The sequence below is a fragment of the Kryptolebias marmoratus genome, linkage group LG22, assembly GCF_001649575.2.
Source record: "Kryptolebias marmoratus isolate JLee-2015 linkage group LG22, ASM164957v2, whole genome shotgun sequence".
NCBI lineage: Eukaryota > Metazoa > Chordata > Actinopteri > Cyprinodontiformes > Rivulidae > Kryptolebias > Kryptolebias marmoratus.
Window position 1 is genome coordinate 8,552,680 of NC_051451.1, and position 20,316 is coordinate 8,572,995.

The following is a 20,316-nucleotide window of genomic DNA, read 5'->3' on the forward strand; positions in this document are numbered from 1 at the left end:
CAACCACGCTAACTGTTTGTGGAAATACAATCTAATAACGATGTATTTCTTTGCGTTCAAACCCCTTAAAATAATGTAATGGAAGTGGTGTTCCAGCTGATTTAACTTACCGGAAACCTGGAAATTCTGACTTTGGAGCACAAATGGCTCACACCGTGCCACCGTTTGATTAATAAAACTAATATTTGCAAAAAAAATATGGAATATTACAAATCTAATTTCTGCAAAGAAAAAATAATAGTTTTTTTCTTTGCTGCACAAATCAGATTTAATATTTTTGTTTGACATAAGGTTTAATTCAGGATGGTTAAATTTCTGATTTAGTTTCTTGTTTAATACCTATTTTGTTTTTGTTATACTGTATATCTTTCATTGTGTAAAAAAACAAATCAGTAGTCACAGTCTAATGTTATTCTAGAAAATAACTTCTATATTACTGGTCCAAACCCCGCCTACCCTCGCTGTGGTAACCCGCTGACGAAGCTTCGTTGTCAGGTTTAGTTCGCCTGTATCGGCTAGAGCTCCGCCTCCTATCCCCGGCCCCGCCTCCTTTCCTTTGAGGCTGGTACTGCTCACTGTCCGTCACGTGACCTTAGCAACAAGATGGCAACAGACGGTTTGTGGGATGCTCAACACATCATGCAAACATAACAGAGGAATGAGAGGATGACTGATAAAAGTGAAAGAGTGACTTGTGGGAAAGTTTACCCCGAGGTAAGGTCAGACCGTGCAATGTTCAAAAAAAAAGTGCAGGTCTCAACAAATCTTCAAATAAACTGGTACCTAAGGTATCCAGGCTGCAGAGTGAGGTGTGCAAGGTTCTGTTGGGTCTTTCCATGCAGATGACGGTTCCCTGGGAGTCAGACGAGTAGTGACTCGCCAGGGATTCATGGTGGGAGTGGGAGGGCTGTCGGCCTGAGTAACTCTCTGTCGATGAGTCGGTTCGAGTGTCGCTGGAGATGGACGGCTCTCGACCTGCAGGGGAGGAGGAGGGGGTGAGGTTAGTGCCGATGTGCTCATATACAAACAAACAAACAAACAACAAATCAGACACTAATAAACAACAAGAGCTACTTCTACTGTATGCCCATCTGTTAGCTGCTCCTTCAGTCCTGTGTGTCAGAGAGAAACTGAAACAAAGCTGCAGGTTCTGCTTTAGTTACCTGAGTGTTTGCTGTTCTGCTACTACTACGTCTCCTAGTTGTGTTGTAGTTACCCGAGTCTTCGCTGTCGTAACAAGCCTTGTTCAGGTGCTGGAGGTCGAGGCGTGACGACAGGTCCTGCACGGACACCGGCGTTCCCCGCGGGTCGGCGTACAGGAGCAGCAGAGGCTGGTAGTGGCCCTTGATGCAGCGGGAAACCACGTCCTTCCACTTGGGACCGATCTGAAGGAAAAACACAAGAGCAAAATCATAAATCATGAATCATAATAATAAAATTATACATAGCCTTTAATGAAATCCAAGGATGTTACATAGAGGAGCAGAATAAAACAAAAGCAAAAACAGAGATTGATAAAAATATTTCTGGAGATGAAGCGTTGTCAGGAGGTAAAGCACTGCAGACTCTAAAAAGTCTGCCAATAGAAGTTCTAGTTCTGGTGTTATGAAGGTACTCTATTATCAGCAGACCTGAGGTCGCGGCACAAAGTGAAAGGCTGACAGAGGTCAGAGAGGTCAGAGAGGTACTGAGGAGTACAGCGATGCAGTGATGTGTGGGTATGAAGTACTTTGCAATGAATTGAAGACCTAACTAGAAGCCAGTGAAGTTGAATGAGAGTTGGAGTGACATGTTGCAAGGGTGCAGTGTGGGTAAAAGCCTTGGCAGCAAAGGTTTGGACACACTGAAGCTCATCAGGGAGCCCAAACAAGACTCCAAGGGTTAGTCCAGACATGAAGTGATGAAAGCATGGATGAGGGTTTCAGCCACAGAGTCAGGGGGTGATGGCCAGAATCTTTAAGTGTTTCTGAAATTAAAAAGGGCAGATTTTATGATGAATTTGATGTGTGACTCAAAGGAGAGTGCGGAGTCCAGAATAATGCCAAAATGCTACACCTAGGTGAATGGGCAGACGGAGTGCCCATCGATATCCTGAAGGACATCTACAACTTTGTTAAGTAGAGTCTTCGGGGCCCAACTGGTAGTTCAGGACATATAGTCCAGTTCCTATAATTTACAGCACTGAATGTCAGCAGTAACAGGTCCTCCCTCTCAGAGAAAAACTAAATCACATGCTGTTAAAAATATGAAAGATCCCACAGTGACATGATTTGTTTGTGAGCTGACTCATGTTTGGACCCATTGGGTTTTGCAGATTAACAGTCAACATCTTGTTTTTATAAAACAGGAAGTTACAATCAAGAGCTTCAGGAACCATGGAAATCAGAGACAGCTGGTTTGAAAAGAAAACACCTAAGAACTGGATTGATGCTCTGCAACCAGTCACCAACTACAGAGCTGTTATTACATCACTTCAAACATCCTTTCTGAGAAATCCTTGCAAACACTGACCCCTTGTTTGGTTTTTATTTCTTTTCTTGCTCATTTCCTGTTTCGACATCTTCCAACAACCTAGATATTTTGTTTTTTAGACCCAGCAGAGCAGAGCAACAACTATGTTCTGCCAAATCATCCATCCATCCATCCATCCATCCATCCATCCATGAGACACTTTCCAGCTCCTCCTGGGGGATCCCAAGGTGTTCCCAGATCAGAGAGGATATATAATCCCTCCAGGGAGTTCTGGGTTTGCCCCGGGGACTTTGCCCAAACCCTTATTTAATGCGGAGAAGCAGCACCTATACTTTGAAACTATTAGCATAGTTTTGAGTAAAATCGGATTCGTTTCCATTTTTTCAAGTGACCACAAATTTAAAAGAGCATTTAAAATCTCACTTTTCTACAATTACATTTTTTTTTGTTTTCTGATAATGATTATGTGTTAAAATGATTTAGTAATTTTTCAAATAGTTTCAAAATGTACATAAACAACTTCAATCGCAATATTCTGTCATGGCAGATTTGTAGGCTGCAATTATTTCTCTCAAATAAATCGCTTTTAGTTTATAAAAAAGATCTGAAAAATCAGCATCTGCTCTCAAAAGCTCAAATTAACAAACTATGTTGTGAGCATCAGCAGTTCTTTAGCAGTGTAAAAACAACTTTGTGTGGTTGTAATTTTTCACAATAAAAAACATTTTAAATTGAAAGTTTCAAAGCAGAGAAAAGATTATTTCAATATTCTGACAAAACTTTGGTTAGTCCTTGCATTTTTATCCCTACGAGATGAAAATAAGGAACTGTTTGACCCTCAGCTGTCGAGTTCAGAACCTCCTACAGTATCGATCCTTATAAAAACCACAGATACTGTATATCTTAAAACCCATCAGTTAAAAACATTATAAGCATCCAGTAATTTACACGCCACAAAAACGTCAGCTGAACTTCGAGGATGTCCCACCCAGTTTCGTCACCCTGATGGGAAAACGCTGTCTTCCTGTCCTCCTGTCCTCCTTTGGCTCGTTTTTTTCCCCCTTCTGTACAAATAAAAATTTTCCCGTTTATTATTTCAAGCCTTCCTCCGTGTTCTAACGCTCCGCTTGGATCTGACAGGATGTCCCATCATGCAGCAGGATGACTCGTCCGCGTGGGCGAAAAAATGTGGGTGTTTGTTTAGCAGAAAAGAAAGAGATGGAATAAAAGTCTGCAGAGTGAGCAGAAGTGCGACTCTGTGTGTGTGTGTGTGTGTGTGTGTGCGCGCTCAGACCACACCCTCGTTTCTGTCCAGCTGCACTGATAAACAATGGAGGGATATCCTTGTTTTCACAGGCAGCAGAAAGAGAAAGAATGACACCTCTCTTTCCAGTTATTAGAGAGCAGCAGCAATGGAGAGGCGAAGAGGAGGAAGAGGAGTGACGATGGTCGAGAACAACATCAGGACTTTTACTCTGGAAAGAAAACTCCTGACATGATGTGCTCCGACTTTTCTTCTTAGTGGGACGTTAATCTGAGGGGAAGCAGCTTGTTCAATAACATGATCTGTGCAGAGTTTTTATCATTATTGTTATGGGTGGTTTTATTGACATAAGCAGTAGGTGGCGCCAAATTTCCAATAGCAAGCGAGGCGTACACGTATCATCATTTGCTATTTTTCCAGAACATTCAGTGACATCAGTCTGACCTGGAGTGACCCGTTAACACATACATGTCGGTTTGAACATGAGTCTGACCTGCTGGAGTCACAATAACAAACACACAGCAGCGTCTTTATTTAGCTTTTGATGAGCTGAATGATTGCCTTATGGTCCCCTTCACACCAGATAAAAACACTTCTTCAACAATAAATAAAAAGAGAATTAGAAGCAGGACTGGGCTTATATCTTGACTAGGGGTGTGCCATATCATCTTGTTTACGGTAATACCGATGGATTTTTTGACACCGGTGAAAAAATTAATATTGCGATATCATATGATGACGTAATTTAACTGAGCTTGACCGGTGCAGCGCGAGGTGCTATGTGGTCCACACTTCTTACCAGTTGGTGGCGGTAATGCTTCTTATTGTTGTTTACCAACTGCTATTAAAATAAAGAAGAAGAAGAAGCATGAGGTGCTGCGAGCTTGACCTGAACAAGCAAACGTGGTGGAGAACAACACAAAAATGCCTTCCGCGAGTCTCGACTTAATTCCAAAAAACAGGGCCACTTCTGCTGTTTGGAATAATTTTGGTTTTAAAATATAAGATGTTGATCAAAACACCGTATTTTGCAAGTCATGCAAGCATGTTGTGTCACATAAGGGTGGAGACACGTCAATTCTGTTTATAAAAAGTTAAAAAAAAAAAAAAATACTGTTTTGTAGTTACATATTTATTTGGGCAAATCCAATAAAACTATTAAAAAGAAGAAAATGTGGAATATTGTCTGTGATATTGTTACTGAGGTATTTAAAATCATGTTGTGATATCATTTTTTTGGCACTATCGCCCACCCCTGATCTCAACCATGACCCCATGACACCCACACCTGTCTGGCAGAGCTCCAAATAAATAATTTTAAAGCTCTCACCACACAGCCAATCCATGCTCTCCAATAAATACCACGCTCAGCCATCCTTCATTCATCTTTTGGACTCGAAGCATATCCATCGATCCTTACCAGTGTATGAGTGAGAATATAAAGTGCTGTATGTAGTGTGTCAAAAACACATATATAACTGAAAGCACTGTATGAGTGTGTGTGAATGAGAAACTCTGTAAAGCGCTTTGCAGAACCTGGAGAGGTTAAAAAGATACTATAAATAAGTGTGGACAAGACCTTCCGTCTTACTGAACATGTTTTCAAGAAGTATTTTAAAAATCTTGTTTCTCAAAAACAAAGGTCTTAAAATGCTCTAGAATTACATGCAGTAATTAGACAAGAACACAAGCAGTTCTAGGCAGATGTTATAACGTATACCAGGGTATAATCTGAGCAAATCTTAACATCAACTACATAAATAACATCAAACTCCATTGTAGAGCTAATGGTGTTCAGATCTTACCTCCTTCACGTGAGCATCATCGAAGTACATCCATCGTCTGATTTTAGTCTGGAAGAAGAAGGTGGAGTAGTGTTTCCCGTAGTAACAGACCATTCCTACCAGGTAGAGCTCTGACTGTCGGGCCTTTTCCTCCGTCACTCTGTAAAACAGCTGCAGAGAACAGATCGGCTCATCACCACCGCTGATGACGCTCAGGTTTACCTGCTTGTGCTGCTCCTGGTCTTAGGTCTTACATCTCCGAGGCGCAGGCAGGTCCCCAGGGTGTGGATGACGTCCTCAGCCAGATCGGAATGATCAGAGTCCCAGACCAGGCCGATGGTGATGATCTCCGGGCTGTTGAGGAGGACACGAGCCATGCGGAGCTGCTGACCACACTGGCTCTGAGGAAGAGGAGACAGTTGTTAAATCGGAGGCTCTGTGTAACCAGCGAACGTTTATCTTTGCTCACTGAAGCCTTACAGGACAGCTGCGCAGGTCTCCCATGCTGGCGTTTCGTAGCAGCTCCCCGAACATGCTTGGAGTTGCCTTCTCCCTCGACTCCAACATCTTCACAGCCTGGTTACTGAGGAAGAGGAGGAGGGGACCAGTTTGTGACGGACATTTAACAATTCTGCATTTAAAGCTCAGCCCCTCTGAGTTGGGGAGCTTCTCAAGGGTCCATTTTAGGACACGCTGCCTTTACTTTTAGAAAAAAAATGATATTCCTTTATATTGCTTTGCTGATGGTGTCCAGATCTAATCCACTATTGAACTAAGTGACAATAAAATCTAGATAAAGATAAACACAAGTCTGAAAAAGTAAAAAAAACAAACAAAAAACAGTAATTTGGTTCAGAAAATGTGATCCCTTCGACGCATTTGTTGGACCTCATAGGTTCATAAAAAGTGTTTTCAGATCAAACAGTTCGAAGGACTGCCTGAGGATTATAAGGACCGTTAGTCCCACTATGGAGCGGTTTTAAGCACCTACGTGTTGCTTTCACACCGCCATGTGATATACAATCCTTTAATTTACAGTAGTCTGCTTCTGTCAGTCATTTTAAATCTTGTTTATAAAACCTGAACATAACATTTTGTTCTTGGCATTCTTTGTCTGCTTCCAGGAAGGTGTGAAAAAATGGACGAGCAACACGTTATTTAGCAGCTCTTAAACGTTAATAACTCTGTAAGAGGTTTATATTTCACGAGTCAATTCTTTTTATACACATCTCACAGAGAGTGGAGAGATCTTTTGCTTGAGACTCATCTCTTGCCCTTGGCTTTCGATTTGAGTAAAGTAAGAAATTCTTTGCATTTAGTTCTGCGTTTCTCTTGTTTTTGTCATTTAAAATTACAGGAAGACAGCTGGTTTGGATAAACATCTGGAAGATGTCTGCACGTCTTCCGCTCCATCAACCCGCCCAGTTTTCCGTCTGAGCACCAGAAACTCCTCAGGTATCATGATCAAACATGTCAGTTGCCTAGGTGACCCTGATGTGTTGCCTAGCGACCGCGGCGTGAGGGTGTGCGCCCTGAACTTTCTAATTGTGAGTATGCAGCTAAAGATAGAGCCTCTGCCAGAAACTTACCACAGGGAGGTGGTGGAGATGTAGTGAACCATCTGAATGAAGGGCAGCGGGTCTGAAGACGCTCCGCAGCTGCTGCACACACACTGACACGTAGAAACAACAGGTCAGCAACACATGCTGCAGACGAAACGATGAAATGTTTGCCACCAAATGACCTCGAACAGTAACCGATATGATAAATAATCTGCACATACTGTGGAGGTTTCAGACTGCTTTCTGTCATAAAAAACTGCTAAAAACAAGATCGATGTTACAAATCTCCACAAGCTGCTTTTCAATCAAATTTTTCTGCATGCTTTAAAAACACTCTAAAAAAACCACTCTGAACACTTTAAAGCACAACAAAATGTGTTTGAATTACATTTTTCCCCCAAAGTGCTTAAAAACAACAACTTCCAGAGCAGAACAACTCAGAGTCTCAGTTTTAAAAAAAATACTCAGGACACAGCAGCTCGTCTGTCATCTTCTTTAAAAAAACAACAACATGCAAACACTTGAAGAGGCTGCAAAGCAAAGTGCCAACAGGGTTTCCTGCTGTCGAGTTCAGAGTTTTACGGTCAGAAAGGATGAAGATCTAATAACAGTGTGATCCACATTCACATGAACCTCTTGAAAAAAAATCACAGACTGAAGATTTAATGACTAAAGATGTTTATTTTCCCATTGTTGGCTTTGAATGTAATGAATTAAAATTCTGTTAATTGCATCCTGATGAGCTACAGAGACAGAAAAATGGATCAACTAGTGAGGAAGAGAATTTCATTGTTAAATGAAATAAAAAAAAATCGGCAGCTCATTTTAAACATAAGGGGTGATATTTGATTCATCACAAAACAAACCATTAATGGCCTAGCTGGATGTTCCTTTACTCAGTGTTTCTATCTGCTTTGCTTTAATTAAAGAAACCAACTAAAATGGCTCAGGATGTGACTGAACTTGAAAGTTGGACAAAAACCAACTGCAGAAGGGGAATATCGTAAGCATTTAGGAATCAAGTTGTGTATTTTTAACGGGTGTTGGTTAAACCAGAGCTTTGGGAAACACTGGAATAAATCGTCGAAGTTGGGATGGATGCGAAGGTGGGTACAAAGAGACCTGTGGCAGACTGCTTTTTTGTACCCAAAACGGTTGATGTGACCAAAAGCGGCATAAGTACAATTTTGTGGAGGTACAAAGTGACCTGGATCTTTTCAGACAGTTTACTGAGTGTTAGTCTGAGCTCAGTTTGCTGCTGTAAACTGTCAGGATAAACACTGAAAACTCTGTTATTGTTACTGAGGAGAATTTAGGTTTATACAGCAATCTCAGTAACTACAGAAGAGAAAGAAGCAGTTAAATCTCTCACTATGTCTCCTAAAGTTAACAGCAGGGACACAGCTCCATTGATATATTTAAAAAAAAGTCTTAAAATTTAAATAAAATACTTCACATTTGGTTAAAGCCTAAAGTCATTATAGTGACAGATGGAAGTTTTGTGAGGTGGTTCTGGTGTCTCATTGGACCTCAGCTGCAGCGCAGGACTGTCTCACCTGTTCGAAGAGCGTCATGGCGAACTTCTGGTGAGGGATGCAGTGCCTGGCTGTGCAGATGTCCTCTTTGGTCTCGTCTGAGATGTGGAAGTGGATCCTCATCAAGATGTTTTCCTGCGGAGCGAGAGAACCTCAATAAAAGATCTGACGGATCAGGTTCCGAGGTCCCCTCGGCTGCGTTTGGGGACTTACGAAGCACTCCGCGGCATCGTCCATGATGCCGAGCTGAAACCTCTGCTCGTCCTGGAAGGTTTTGGCGAGCGCGCTGCGCAGGGCGTCGGACGGCAGCACTTTCTCACTGCTGTACTGGAACTGAGCGAAGATGCTCTGAGGGAGGAGAGGGCAACAGGGAGGTGAGACGGGTGAGGCTGGTTCAGGGTCCGACTCGGGGATCACACCAGTTCTCACCTTCAGGGCGCAGAAAATGCACGAGTCCTCCATGCACTTATGAGAGGTGAGCTGACGGAAGCTGCGTCGAAAGATGTCGAGGTGCCACAGGACCTGGAACGCGCAGACACAAGGCGTCACTCGCGAACCCGAAAGCCTGCAGGCTGGTTTAAAGATTAATCAAACAGCATCAACAAGAGGAAAAACAAGACAATTAAACGCTCCAAATCAGGTTGAAATATTAAAAACTGATGCTTGGGGGAGAGATCTGAATAAAACCTCCCCAGAGTTTGGATTAAAATAAAATAAAAAACTCATTAAAACCAGACAAAATGTAGAAAAGCTTCAAGTGTCATTACTTTCAGGACATCATCAGTAGTTTTGTTTCTTCTGATTTATATGAAAATAAGGACAATTTAATATAAAACAGCACAAGTATTAATCTTCTAAAAGTTGTTTTTCTTAAAAGGTTTGAGTGAAAGTTTAAAATTTTCGGGGGAAACAAAAATAAATTGAAAATATGAAAGCTTTAATACTCCAAAAGCTGAATACAAAGAAATATCCTTGAAAACAGGAGTCCAGGTGTTTTATGATCCTCAGTTCTGCAGAAAGAGAAAAATTCCCAAATTCTGAATGAACGCCCTGACAGTCGTGACGGTTCTGAGTCGGTTCGACTGAACAACGTCCTTTACAGTCCTAACATGTCATACATTTACACCGTCTGAAAGCCAATCAGCTGTCGGCACCACGTCCGCCGACCCGAAACCAAACGGACCGACCGGAGGCGGCGTTTAGGATGGTCCGGCGCTCTGAAAGTGAAGAAGCGGAGTGCGCGACGGTGTCGGACTGAGTCAACCTGCCTCAGAAGAACCACCTGAACTCCAGGGGGACGACAGATGCAGACGAGATGATGGGAGATGGAGTGTGAGCGCCCCGAGGAGGAACGGCATCATTTTTGTTTTTACAGAGAAGACATGACAAATAAACAAGAACAAATCAAGATATATATTGTTCTGTACATGTGTCAGAACAATATTTCATGTTGCAGCACTCACAAAAACCAGATACATTCACTGCAACAAAGGATATGTAAGGAATTTTGCATATTTTGACACTGAAGAATATAAAGTTTTATTTACAGAACAGAATTTAACCAACATTGATGTTTTTAAGTAGCTTCTTCCGTACGTAGTGACTGTTATTGCTCCATCTTTGTCATAGATTATGTTGAAGTTATGCAAAATTGACCAAATAATCAAGTATCAAAACAACCACATTAATCTTAAAAACTAAAGCGTGCATTCAGAGCATTCTGCAACGGAGCAGGATGATTCTTTATTTGTTCTTCAACAGTGAAGTCTTCACTCTTATTAAAGTGACAGAAAACACAACCAAAAATATCTGAAGAAATGTTGAAGGGTGGCAACGCAGCTACTGCCTGAAATCTTCCACATCCATCCCTTTCTTCTCTAAAGCCTAATAATTATTTGAGATTACGTTTGTAATAAGCTGACAGAATGCAGACGTTTTGGATGGATGTACTGCAGAAGTGTGAAGTTTGTGGAAATAACAAAATGCTTGTTTGCATAAAGCTCTAAAGTTAGAATGACACATCAGTGGTAAAATCCTAAAACTTAATCCGTGATTGTTTGCAGTCTGTTAAAGACGTCAAAATGCCAGTTCGGTCATTTAAAGTCCAATTTTCTGTGACCCGTTTAAAGTCTAAATGACGTTTTACTATGAAGTATGCTTAAGTTATAGGTTTTCTGGGTTTTCCTCTTTCATTTCATTTCAATCCCATTGTTATCTATGGGAGACGTTAGAGAATGTTTTTTGTAAATTTACTGTACTGGTACTAAAACCTCATATTAGACGATTCCTGACTGAGCTGCACATTTTGTGTTTGTTTTCTAAAGCTGGAGGAGCAATGAACTCATATAGAGACAAAAACGAAAGAATAAAAGTGGCATCGGAATAACCGGGCTTCTTTGTTTATACATTGGCACCCTGACTTAAACAATAAATAAATAAATCTGTCAAGTTAAATAGGTATTATACAAAACATCTCTGGTGATAGTAACAGTAACTACTAAAAACACACACTATGTTAAAATAAAAACAACGTGAGCACAATTTGAGCCCATTTGACCAAAAACAAAGTTAGTATAGATGTTTGCTTATTTTGCATAAAAAGTGGATTTAAATACTATAAATTACTACAAATTCAGTATGGACCTGTGACTAATAAAAAAAATATATATACCTGATTTATTTTGATATGTTTTGACTATTTAGTATAAAAGCCCCCCCCCTAAGTGACACTAAAGTTGTTCTTTTTTTATTTTTAAATGTCCATCAGCGTGATGATGTTAAATTTCAAATGCCATCTTCACCTTGACCACTAGATGTCACTAGTGTTCTCACCTTTTTCCTTTAACATTGCAGTTAAAATACAACAAAGCTGTAAAAACATACTGGACAATCTGCCCTACTCTGGATTTTTTTTTGTCATGAATTTTATAACAAACATTTTGTAAACTCATCAACTTGAACTCTTAAAAAGAGCTTTTAAAACAAAACAAATCCCACTTTGATCCCTGTTTCGTCACTGGGTTTCCATAAAAAAATACTAATTCTGTGTTTTAAAACACTGCGCACAAATTAGATTCAAATGAATTCAACTCAACTTGAGCATAACAAGCCGTACCCGAACCTCGGACTAGTGCTGCGGTTGTTATGGCAACCAGACTTTTGGTAACAGGATCAGAAGCTGTCGGTACAAACGCAGTTGAAACGACTTTGGCCTGCAGCTGGTTTAGGATTTTAAAGCTCAGTCAGAACAGAAGGGATTAATGTGTCGCTGAAAATCTTCACGTCTTTAATATTTACTTGAACTGAAAGCAGAATCGCTGCAGGTAAAAGAAGATCCCAAACCTTCAGGTAAAGCTCAATGTTCTCCTGCTGAGTCTCAGGAATCCAGACAGGAATTTTCTCATCACTTTATTTATGAGGAGGGTTTCAAAAACAGAGGCTGTGGAGCTTTGAATCTGGGGAGTAATTTTTATTTAACTGAAGTTTGACTCTGGATGAGCACAGCTTCTTGTGCTCAGTTGTCTTTTTTATTGAGAGAAATAACAATTAAATATATGACAAAAGTTAGAAAATGGACCATTTATTAACAGTTCGTTTTATAATCCAGTGCGCCCTATAGAGTGGGAAATACAGTAATTAAAAAAAAAACCCATCTCAAATCTCCATCAGGCTTAAAGTTAGAACCACTCACAAAAAGATAAAAAAACATCAGACTCAAACACTGCAATAAACTTTATTATGTATGGGGCCAAAAAGTATTCAGATCTTCACTTTTTGCAGTTTCCTGATCAAGAACTCTACGGTCTGACTGAGCGTCAGAGATCCTGTATGAAGGTGGGACTAAGTTCCACAAACAGAACTGCAGGTCTCCACCGATCTGGGCTTCGTGATGTCTCTCCTCAACACAAAACTCCTGAAAGTCCACTTCAAGAACTCAGACTGCGAGGGACCATATTCTTTGGTCTAATGAAACCAAAACTGAACTATCTGACCTCAGTTCTAAACCTAGAGGAAACTGAGCACCGCTCATCACCTGCCCAGCACCGTCCCCCACAGTGAAGCATGGTGGTGGCAGTATCATGGTGTGGGAGTGCTTTTCAGCAGCAGGGACAGAGAGACTGGTCAGGGTTATATTCTCATGAAAACCTGCTCCATAGCACTCAGGACATCCAACTGGAAGGATCTCCTTCGAACCTGACAATGACTTGGGGACAACTTGGGGACAACTCTGAATTTCCTGGAGTGACTAAGCCAGAGTCCTGACTTCAGCTAGGGGTTTACTAAGCCAAACTCAAGTATCAAATGGAGTCCAGAAAGAAAGCAATTTTTGTTTATCAGTACAAGAGTACTCCTGATCTCTGATGTTAACCTTCTGATCTCTGATGTTAACCTTCTGTCTATGGTTTGACGTCAGCTGTGCCATTAATACAGCAGTATTTTTAAATGTTTAGCTACTGGCAACTTTTGCAGTTTAAGTATTTCTTGTGGCAGTGGTGATAAACCTACCTTCAATATCCTTATTTTAACAAGACATGTAAAATCCAAACACTCGTCTGATACAGAGTTCACCCAGCTAACTCGTAAAGCTAACACGGCTAAGCAACACACTTTAGAGGAAACTCTAAAGAGAAGGGAAGAGTTTCCATTGGACAGCGATAAGGCAAGAAGGATTACAGAACGGGGGACTGATTTTATCTCTCTGAATGACAAAAACCCATCGCTGTGGCAGAGAAAAAAAGAAGTTTTCATTTTCTTTAAGGCAGTGGTTCCCAAACTGTGGGGCGCAGTGCCATTGCAGGGTGTGTGTGAGATGGATGGAAAAAGAAAAAACAAAAACAGTGGCTGACTAAGCATAATGGACAGGTTTTTGACCCAATTTTGCGCAGAGGCTTTTTTTTTAAATGTATTGATAATAGCAAAGTGTACTTGTTACAAATAAAAAGAAATATGTTTGAAATAACACAGAGAGCAAAGAATACTCTTCTACAGTATAGAACTAAAAAAATGTTTCACTGTAAAGATAGTTTGTAGCTTGTTTTGTTGCAAATGAAGTGTGAAAAAAAACTTCAGTGGAGTTTGAAAACAAAATATGTGATTATGTCTGGTTGAACGATGTGTGTGCCCAGTTGATTATTTTTTTGGGGGGGCGGATTTTATTGTAATCCATAGGGGGGGCCCAGAAGAAAATCTTTGGGACCCACTGCTTTAAGGAGTTGTTGGAGCTATGGTACATCCTATTCTCCTGACACCACATAACCAACACTAGGCCTACCCTAGCTGTACATAAAACAGTCCACAATCACTGTGGATTTTTTTTTCTTTTTTGTTGATAATACAAAAACTACCAGTTTTATTCATTGTAATGTAGAGCAGCGGAGATGTCAAACACACAATGGCATTGATTGAAATCCTGTTTACATCCTTATAGTCTCTAACCTGCAGGTCTGTGCTGTAAAAATAATGCAAATATCGAACAAAGACTTTGTATTGACCACAGCTTAATCCAAAATGACTTGGATCAGTTTCAGGGACAAAGATCTTGACTTGAAACTCACTGAACATCTCTACAGAGGCCTGAAAATGGCTCCACTAATGGCCCTTTTCTACTAGAGCCTCCAAGGGACAGTTCAACTTGGCTCAACTTGGCTCAACTCTGTTCAATACGGTTTTGGTTGTTCCATTACACTTCAGTAACAGCTCTTCATCGTAAACATGGGTGGTCCCAGAGTCCAAATATTGACACCACACTCCTTACCAGCAGGTGGCGATAATGCTCCATTAAGCTGCTTGCCAGACATCATTAAACACATAGAAGAAGAGAAGACTAGGACAATTCTGTGTTATCATTACTCTTAAAAAAGTACAAAAACCAGTCACCATGCCAAATTATTAAAAAATGTCAGGTCGGGTTGTTGTCAGAGAATGGTCTTTGTGATGCAACCAGTGACTCCACCCCCTAACCAATCAGTGACCGACCATCTTCTGACGTCGCTTTTTCAGGCCAGAACGGTACATTTGGAACCACAGCAAAGTACGTTCTAAAAATGGGGCTGGTTCCACAAATCCTTGCTCGTGGAAAAGCCTTGGAACCGTGGAGAGCCAAATCGAACCGCGCTATAGAGGCGCCAGTGGAAAAGGGCCATAAGGGTCCCCATCCAACCAGACTGAGCTTCAGAGGTGGGCACGCCTAATTTTAGCTCAACATTTGTAAAACTATCTGAGTTATAACCATTTTTAATCAGTTGCTGGCAAAAAGCACATAATAATTACAGAAAGAGAAGGCGATCTGAATATTTACTGAAGTTTCTGTTAATTAATGCTGAGCATTACACTAACAATTATCTATAGTCAAGTCCACTTTTCAATATTTCCTGTTATAAGTCATATTGTTCTATATCCTTAAATGTTTTATTAGAATATTTCAAATTGATTTTAATGTAATTCCAGACATGTTTTGAATGCAGCAAGACACATTTGCCCTCATCTTGCTCACTGAGACTCTTTTTGTTTCCTTTCATACACGTCACGTCCAGAAATAAGAACGAACCTCTTGAATTTCCTAGATTACAGACAGCTCAGCATGAGGCTGCGACACCGACAAGCTGGAGAAATCTAAACATGATGCGACAAAACGACCGCAGAGAGAAAAGAAAAGACCAAAACTGAACTGAAACAGATTGCAAACACAGCAGCTGATAAGGGAAACCCAAGGACGGAGTTAAAACGAGTCCGGGAGGTTGGGTTTTAGTTTCTGAAGGTGGACAGAGAGAGTGGGGGACTGAAGCAAACCGCAGCGTCAGCTCTTCGGCTGTTTGTTTCCCTCCTTCCTGTCCCCACCCTCCACCCCCCATCAGGTTCAATATGTTGCTGCATTCAGGCGTTCAGGTAACAGACCGTCTGCTCAGATCTCCACGGGACGGCTGCTTTGGACGTCCGGCACACTTTCAATTTAGAAATCATCCGCTGGCTTCAGAGCTTTCAGACCTCCTCAGTGAAAACATTCACCCAGCAGGGCTGAACGCTGCAGGAAGCAGCAGGAGGCGTTCCTGTTCTGCAGAGGTGTTTTCACAGACACAGCTGGGCATTTCACATTCTAGATTCAGATATTTGTCTCCAAAGATCACAAGTTTCAGATTTTGGAGTTTGTTTTGGGCATAGAGAGTGTAAAAGTTGAAACAAGCTAAATAAATTCAGTTTTTGATTCACCCGTCAGGCAGCACAAGCTCAAACAATGCGACTGTCGGAAGTTTCCCAGAAAGATTCGTGAGGAGCCGAGCTGAAGGAATCAGCTGCTCGTTACAGCGATATTCTTCCTCTTCACTTTGTCGTCGGCACATGTCGGAGCCTCTGAGTGTCCCGGCGGTCCGACGGCTCCTCCGGTTTGTCGCCTTCGTTCAGATCAGCTCCGGTTTCGTTTCATCACGCTGGCTGGTTCAAGGAGTCCGGACGGACAGCCGGAGGAGCTGGAAGGGTCCGGTCTGAAGGTGCCTGACTAACAGGTGCAGATGAGTCAGGTGAAGGTGTGTGTTCACGGTCTGACAGATTCCTGAGGCTGCCGGTTAACGCCCCACAGATCCAGCCGAGCAGGAAATACCCTGATCTAAAAACTGCCCGACTGAATATAAAACTGCAGTTTTAAAGGTAACAAAAACACGATTCTTATAAATATGATACTGAATCTCTGCAAAGACATCACTCTAAACGTTCCACACCCAAACATCAAACACTTCAAATATTTATATGCTTAAATATGATGCAAATAACGTGAATCAGGATGTGAATCATACAGTGACAGTGGGTGCAACTTTTTTTTTTTCCTCAGGAATCCCATCCAATGCAGGCATGAGCGTTTTCCCAGAAGTCCGACAATTCCAGCGTTTTCCTTCTTTTAACCTAATGTCTGCTGTCTCTACGTTACAATAAATGACACCCAGTTCACACAAAACACAACAGTCTCTGGAATCAAATGTCACAAAAACAGACTGTCAACATCCGAGAAAAAGAGCTCCACAATGTTCCAAACATCAACACGGAAATACGGGGAGAGAGTACTCCAAAGTCCTTAAAGACAGAGAGTTCAATAACTAATCAAATCCTGTCAGATACTCACAGAAAAAAAAAAATGAATCAAAGCTCAACATAATTCAGCATTCTGTCGACCTGATACAGTATAAAAGACATGTTTCTCTAAGATTTTGAAAGACGGCCGTTCTGATCGGAGTACAAAAACTGACAAACGTCTTTAATAATTAGATGTTTGTATCCTTCAACCAGGAATGGTCGGGATCAAGAGTTTCTGCGACCTTCAGTTTGTGAGTTGAATGCTGATAGGTTTGAGAACTACAACTTTAGACTCAAATATAATGCATGATTATGAAATTCAACCCTCACAACCTGTTGGTTTTATCTATTGGGGGGTTATAATGTTAGACGGTGGGGTCGATCTTCCTTTTTGCCGGCATAATTTGAACTATGACTTTATCTCCACCTAAAAGCACCAATATTTTTTTTATTTAAATGTAGCTATATTGCAACAATCGTATTTTTGTTTTGTGTTCACAACCTTAAACTGCTGAGAAGCTCAGATTCTTGTGATTAATTTTACAGCAGGTACAATCAACACAAACCACAAGAGGGACAAAAAACAACAAAAAAAAAACAACGCCTGGCAATCTTCTGATCAATTTTTAGTCAAAAAATCTCTTTGGTACTTTTGTATTGTTTTCAGATTTGGACCAGGACTGGGTCAGACATCAGCCTGTGGTTCTGATCGGGTTTCCTGACTAACCGCTCCCGACTCCAGTCACCGACAGACATCTACTTCCACAAAACCTTCAGCGTTTTCAAACACCTGGGACGTTTAGACACATTCCGACTATTCTGGAGAGGACAAATTAAAGTGTTGGCTTTCAGAAGAACCAAACGTTTCACCAGGTGTCAAGCAGCTGATCCAGGATCTGCTGAGTCTTTAAGCTCCACTTAAACAGCGTAATGAGTGTTTGAGGGTTCCTGTCGCACCCGGGTTAATGAGTCAGCCTCAGTAATTACAGCTCTCAGCTGGTTTTGTCGCTGACTGCAGGTGGAGGCAGACGATCCTCCGCCCCCTCATCACTGATGACTCAGTAACGAGTGTAACGAGCAGTCTGGGAGGAGACCTTAAGGATCATTACAGACTCACTCCGGTTGTTGTGAGGGGGAGTGACGCTGGCCTCGTGTTGTTGATGAAAAAGCTGCAGCATTCGATCTGAGCTCGGCTGCAGGAACGTTCAGCCACACAAACAACAGATGTCACTCATGTAATGCTGAAAGTAATCAACCTCTGTGATTAAAAAAAAACAATATTCATATTATCAAACAAAGTGCTAAAAACAGCATCAGTGAGCTCAATCAGCTGGCTTACAGCTCTACAGTACAGTTGGATACTTTTTAATGTTTTCCTTCTCAAATTAAACCTATTATTTCAGACACTTTTTACTCTGTTTATCTTTGCAGAGCTCTTATTAAACTAATACCAAATTTTAAATGGTCATTTAAGATAAAGTGGTTTTCAGTCATCTTTACAGAAACTGCTAGTTTAAACAAAATGCTAATTTCTTCATAATTCCAGCCTATTTCTTTTTACTTTTTGTGGTTTAACTTCACCTAAGTGATGCATTATTCTCTTCTCTGCATTGTATTATCTGTTAAATCAGTCAGCTATTGGTTTAATATTGTTTTTCCTGTATTACCACCAAACTGAGGGCGTCTGCCTTCAGTTGATCAATAGTTGAGCTTATTATAAATCAGTCTGACATTTAATGCAGGAGGATGTCAGCTAGGGTTACGGCTATTTAATATTTAGTAATCAAGTACTTATGAGTAATCCACCAAATAATTGAGTAATCAGATTCTAGTGCTACACAACCTTTATTCTGGAAGCTGCCAACTTGGATGCTTGTGGAGGACTTGAAATTTTACTTGGACTTTGGCTTTTTATTTTTTCTAACTTAAGTCTAGAGTCCTTGTAGTTGAACTCTTTTCAGCTCGACAGACTGTAACTCTTAAAAAAAATAAAAAGAAATTTGAGGAGACTAGACGAAACATGTTCAAGTCTTAAAAAAAACAAAACAACCTCTCTCCAGCAAATGAACAACATCTAAAAGTGACGTTTTTTGGAAACATGGAATTTATACATGACGCTTACGTCGGTGCAGTATTCTTCCGTGAGTTTTGAACCGTTTGATTGTCTTTGTGATCTCTCATAGAGGGATCATATAAATGCTGATACAGGCGAACCAGCTTGGCTAGAGCAACGGAATCGTCCATTTTGAATGGAGCGCGGTGCAAGCGGTCCGCACGAAGTAACAAAAATTGGCACGACGATGTGCCTTATAGTCCGGTGCGCTTTATATATGACAAAAAATTTGAAAGTGGACCATTCACTGACAGTGTGCCTTATAGTGCGGAAAATGGTAAATACGTTTAGAAGCAAAACATAAAGAATAGTTGGCCGGATCAGGACTTGACTAAATGTCAGCAACAACACCTAGTTTTCTGATTTTAATATTCCTAAAATTACATGTATACCCTCCCTAAAATCAAATCAAATAAGTACACATTAAAAGTCAGCCTGTAGGTTTGTTCAGGCTGTGTTGTGGTACCTGCAGGGCGCTGTTCAGGAAGCAGCTGTTCTGGCCCGGCTCGTTGCTCAGCCCTTTACTGGGAGCGATGGACGTCATGGTGCGAGGCGCCAGGATTCCCTGCACCCCCACTCCACCTTCACCCCCACCTCTGCCACCGCTGCCGCCTGAGGCGAAGTAGTTCCTCTTCCACGACATGTTCCCGCTCTCGCTGCGATTACGTCTCACGGATCAACTTCCTGCTTCTGGAATCCACGGATCCATTTCATCCAGCCGAGGGGATGCAAATAAAATGCGACGAAACTGCCGACAGCAGGCACAGAGCCAAGGGAAACAACGTGTGTTTTAGGACATAAAAAATTCAGTAAAAAGCAAGCAAAAAAAAAAAAAAAAAAAGATCCCAATATCCTGTAGTTCAGGGTTTTTGGTTCAAACAGTAAATCCTTAGAGGGGATTTTTATTCCACTTATTTATTTACATTCCAGAAGCTGCATGTTTGCCATCCAGGGAACAGCAGGATTCCTCTTCTTTTAATCCAAACAGAAGCAAAACGTCTGCACATTTTAATCACCCAAAATTCCCAGGATTCTCAAACGGCTCTGCGATTCAACCCGAGACCTTCGGGGACAGCGCGCCGTCTGCCCTTCTCGCTCCAACATGTGCAGCTTAGACGTGACCGGACCTCATCCTCGTCTTTATCATCACGTACACAAGTCAGAGGTCGGAGGTCACAGGAGGCTCGGCGCGGCTCAGGACGGGATCTGCGGAAGAAGAACAAAGAGCTTTGAGCTTCCTGAGAAACAAGATTCCCAAAGTCGGAGCAACAAACACTCACAGGCTTGACTCACATGTGGTAAAAAAACTGAACTCTTTTTCCTTACCTGGTGTTTCACTAAAGCTACTAAATTTGCCACACAAAGAAAATTTGTTTTGTTTCCACTGATTTTCTTTCATGGTGAAAACTAACCAAAGATTTAAAACTTCCAGGAGAGGATTCACATTGAAAGCTCACAGTCCTGTTTTAACCTCCTGATCCAGCCTTCAGCTCTTTATTTTATCCTTTCAAGCAGCCACACTTCC

General features: G+C 41.3%; 1 protein-coding gene across 4 annotated transcripts in view; it reads right to left on the reverse strand.

Moving 5' to 3' along the window:
• usp54a (ubiquitin specific peptidase 54a) overlaps nt 1-20,316 on the reverse strand; it is a 55,614-nt gene that overhangs the window by 12,717 nt on the left and 22,581 nt on the right. For 3 of the 4 annotated variants that reach the window (XM_037973680.1, XM_017435514.3, XM_017435517.3), the window contains exons 2-12: nt 19,258-19,997; nt 9,047-9,139; nt 8,831-8,965; nt 8,639-8,752; nt 7,110-7,192; nt 6,001-6,103; nt 5,775-5,921; nt 5,542-5,691; nt 1,217-1,385; nt 784-975; nt 457-591 (exon numbers count right to left, since the gene is read on the reverse strand). In XM_037973680.1, coding sequence (XP_037829608.1) covers nt 457-591; nt 784-975; nt 1,217-1,385; nt 5,542-5,691; nt 5,775-5,921; nt 6,001-6,103; nt 7,110-7,192; nt 8,639-8,752; nt 8,831-8,965; nt 9,047-9,139; nt 19,258-19,434 — 1,498 coding nt within the window. In that variant the 5' untranslated portion in view covers nt 19,435-19,997. The remainder of the gene's footprint in view (nt 1-456; nt 592-783; nt 976-1,216; nt 1,386-5,541; nt 5,692-5,774; nt 5,922-6,000; nt 6,104-7,109; nt 7,193-8,638; nt 8,753-8,830; nt 8,966-9,046; nt 9,140-19,257; nt 19,998-20,316) is intronic. The other variant, XM_017435515.3, reaches the window with a different exon arrangement.